Raw genomic sequence first — 2,527 nt, 5'->3', positions numbered from 1 at the left:
AAGTTTGGACCCCCTAGCGGCTTGTTTGGAACTGCAGTCGCCGACTTCCTTTCAAAATTTGGACGAGAATAACTCGAGAACGTGTAGATGGATCGTCATGATTTTTGGTATGTAGATAGCCCAAGTAACAATGTACAAAATAGAATACTAATTATGCAAATCAGTAACTAATTTGCATAATTAATGAGGAAAGTTTATGAATCCACTGAATTTCATGATAGGACTTTCAAACTTGTCACATATATAGATGAGAAAGAGAGAAATATGAATGCATATTAATTATGCAAATGACGGCCTCATTTACATAACTAATGACAAAATATGAACGTGTTGACGGATCGTCATGATTTTTGGTATGTAGGTAGCCAAAGGGAAGACTTACATGATGGAATTCTAATTATGCAAATCGACAGCTAATTTGCATAATAAATGAGGAAAGTGTGTAAATCCACTGCATTCCTTTATAGGACTTTCAAACTTGTCACATTTGTAGCTGAGAAAGAAAGAAATATCAATACATATTAATTATGCAGATGATGATCTCATTTGCATAATTAATGGAAAATATGAACGTGTTGACGGAGCGTCATGATTTTTGGTATGTAGATAGCCTAAGTAAAAAAATTACATAATGAGATACTAGTTATGCAAATTAACAGCTAATTTGCATAATTAACATGGAAAGTTGGTAAATCCACTGCATTCCGTGATAGCACTTTCAAACTTGTCACATATGTAACTGAGAAAGATGGCAGAGAGACATGTTTGAGTCCGCTAAACGTCTTTTCTTGAACTGCAGGAGCCGGTTTAGTTTCCTACTTTGAAAGAGAATAAGTCAAGAAGGGATGAAAGGATCATCATGATTTTTGGTAGCTTAATAGGTTAAGTGATGCTTGATACAATTTAATATTAGTATTTCGATAGGGATCGGATGTGTATAAGCAATGGCGAAATGTTATGAACCAACTCCAGGCATATAAAATAAAATGTAATGAGTAACACATTTATGTCTACAGACATCATTCTACATAACAAACCTGGTTTATTTGGCAAAGGTATGTGTTCGTGGAACTCTAGTTTTATTCTTTCTTCAAATCAGATTTGGTAGGAGAAGAAGAACAAGGAGATGAGACGCGACAAAAACAATATATTTCAATCTATGTTTGGATTGAAATATAACTACGAATGCAATATATTTCACAATACCTGTGGCATGGCTGAAATATAACAACATTTCACTCCGTACCATACCTAGGTATGGTGGAGTGAAAGCTTAGACGTACTGAAGTGTTCATTTTTTATGTAACAGTAGTAGTATTTGGTTTATTGATAAAAACATGTATCAAATCGGCTTTGCAGTAAAACTGAATTATGCCGAGATTTACAATCAACAAATCAACAGTAATACCAGAGCAAAGTTATCAATACGATATGAAATTGTTCACGGGATTACAATATGTGCAAATAACGTACAAATTCAATGACGTTTAGTGTACGGGTAGTCTTTTGTATATATTAGCAGACCGGAGACAAAATTTTAATTTGGACTTGCTAGCGGGAGCCTGGTGTACCGGGCAGAAGCTTCGAATCTCTTGTTCCGGTCATGACATGCTCATAATTTTGAATTCTAGACATTTTTGGTGAGATATAATATGCTCAATACCTTTTTTTTACTGCAAACTCCAGACATCAACGCCTGCTCGCCCAACCCGTGCCACGCCCAGGCCACCTGCACAGATAACCCCGCCCCTTCACTGGACGCAACTTGTACCTGTAACACAGGATATACAGGAGATGGTCGCGCTGACGGAACTGGATGTTCAGGTATTGTGGCAAAAACATGATGCTGGGATCTTGTTTTTGGCAATGTCTATGGGCTCCTTTAGTACGGTGATTTGATCATGTTCTATCTTTACCTTTGCCAGAATGGCTAAGGTTATGTTTTGGGCTTGTGGGTCTGTCTGTGTGTGTGTTAACAGTATAACTCAAGAAGCCTCGGATGGATCCCGATAATATTTGGTAGGTGGGTAGGGGTCGGGAAAACGAAGGTCAAGTTCGATTATGGGCCCCCTAGCGGCTTGCTAAGGTACTGCAGCAGAATCTCAATTTTTGATATCTCGTCTTCTGGACATGCTGTGGTTATGATTTTTGAGTGGTAGATAGCCCTTGGTAGCCCTTGATAGTCCTTAAGTGCTGTAAGTTTGGACCCCCTAGCGGCTTGTTTGGAACTGCAGTCGCCGACTTCCTTTCAAAATTTGGACGAGAATAACTCGAGAACGTGTAGATGGATCGTCATGATTTTTGGTATGTAGATAGCCCAAGTAACAATGTACAAAATAGAATACTAATTATGCAAATCAGTAACTAATTTGCATAATTAATGAGGAAAGTTTATAAATCCACTGAATTTCATGATAGGACTTTCAAACTTGTCACATATATAGATGAGAAAGAGAGAAATATGAATGCATATTAATTATGCAAATGACGGCCTCATTTACAGTGTGTGCTGAGTGAGCGGTGCAAA

At 37.6% G+C, this 2,527-nt stretch overlaps 2 protein-coding genes across 18 annotated transcripts in view; one reads left to right on the top strand and one right to left on the bottom strand.

Moving 5' to 3' along the window:
- Nucleotides 1-2,527, bottom strand: part of LOC118411089 (enoyl-[acyl-carrier-protein] reductase, mitochondrial-like) — a 112,285-nt gene that overhangs the window by 53,167 nt on the left and 56,591 nt on the right. The window lies entirely within an intron of this gene.
- The window catches only part of LOC118411086 (neurogenic locus notch homolog protein 1-like), a 37,157-nt gene that overhangs the window by 20,544 nt on the left and 14,086 nt on the right, over nt 1-2,527 (top strand). For 15 of the 16 annotated variants that reach the window (XM_035813109.1, XM_035813106.1, XM_035813111.1 and 12 more), the window contains exon 5: nt 1,687-1,824. In XM_035813109.1, the coding sequence (XP_035669002.1) occupies nt 1,687-1,824 (138 nt within the window). The remainder of the gene's footprint in view (nt 1-1,686; nt 1,825-2,527) is intronic. The other variant, XM_035813110.1, reaches the window with a different exon arrangement.

Source organism: Branchiostoma floridae, chromosome 3 (assembly GCF_000003815.2).
Source record: "Branchiostoma floridae strain S238N-H82 chromosome 3, Bfl_VNyyK, whole genome shotgun sequence".
Classification (NCBI taxonomy): domain Eukaryota; kingdom Metazoa; phylum Chordata; class Leptocardii; order Amphioxiformes; family Branchiostomatidae; genus Branchiostoma; species Branchiostoma floridae.
The sequence above is the reverse complement of the archived record's forward strand: the minus strand, read 5'-3'. Positions and strand labels throughout refer to the sequence as shown.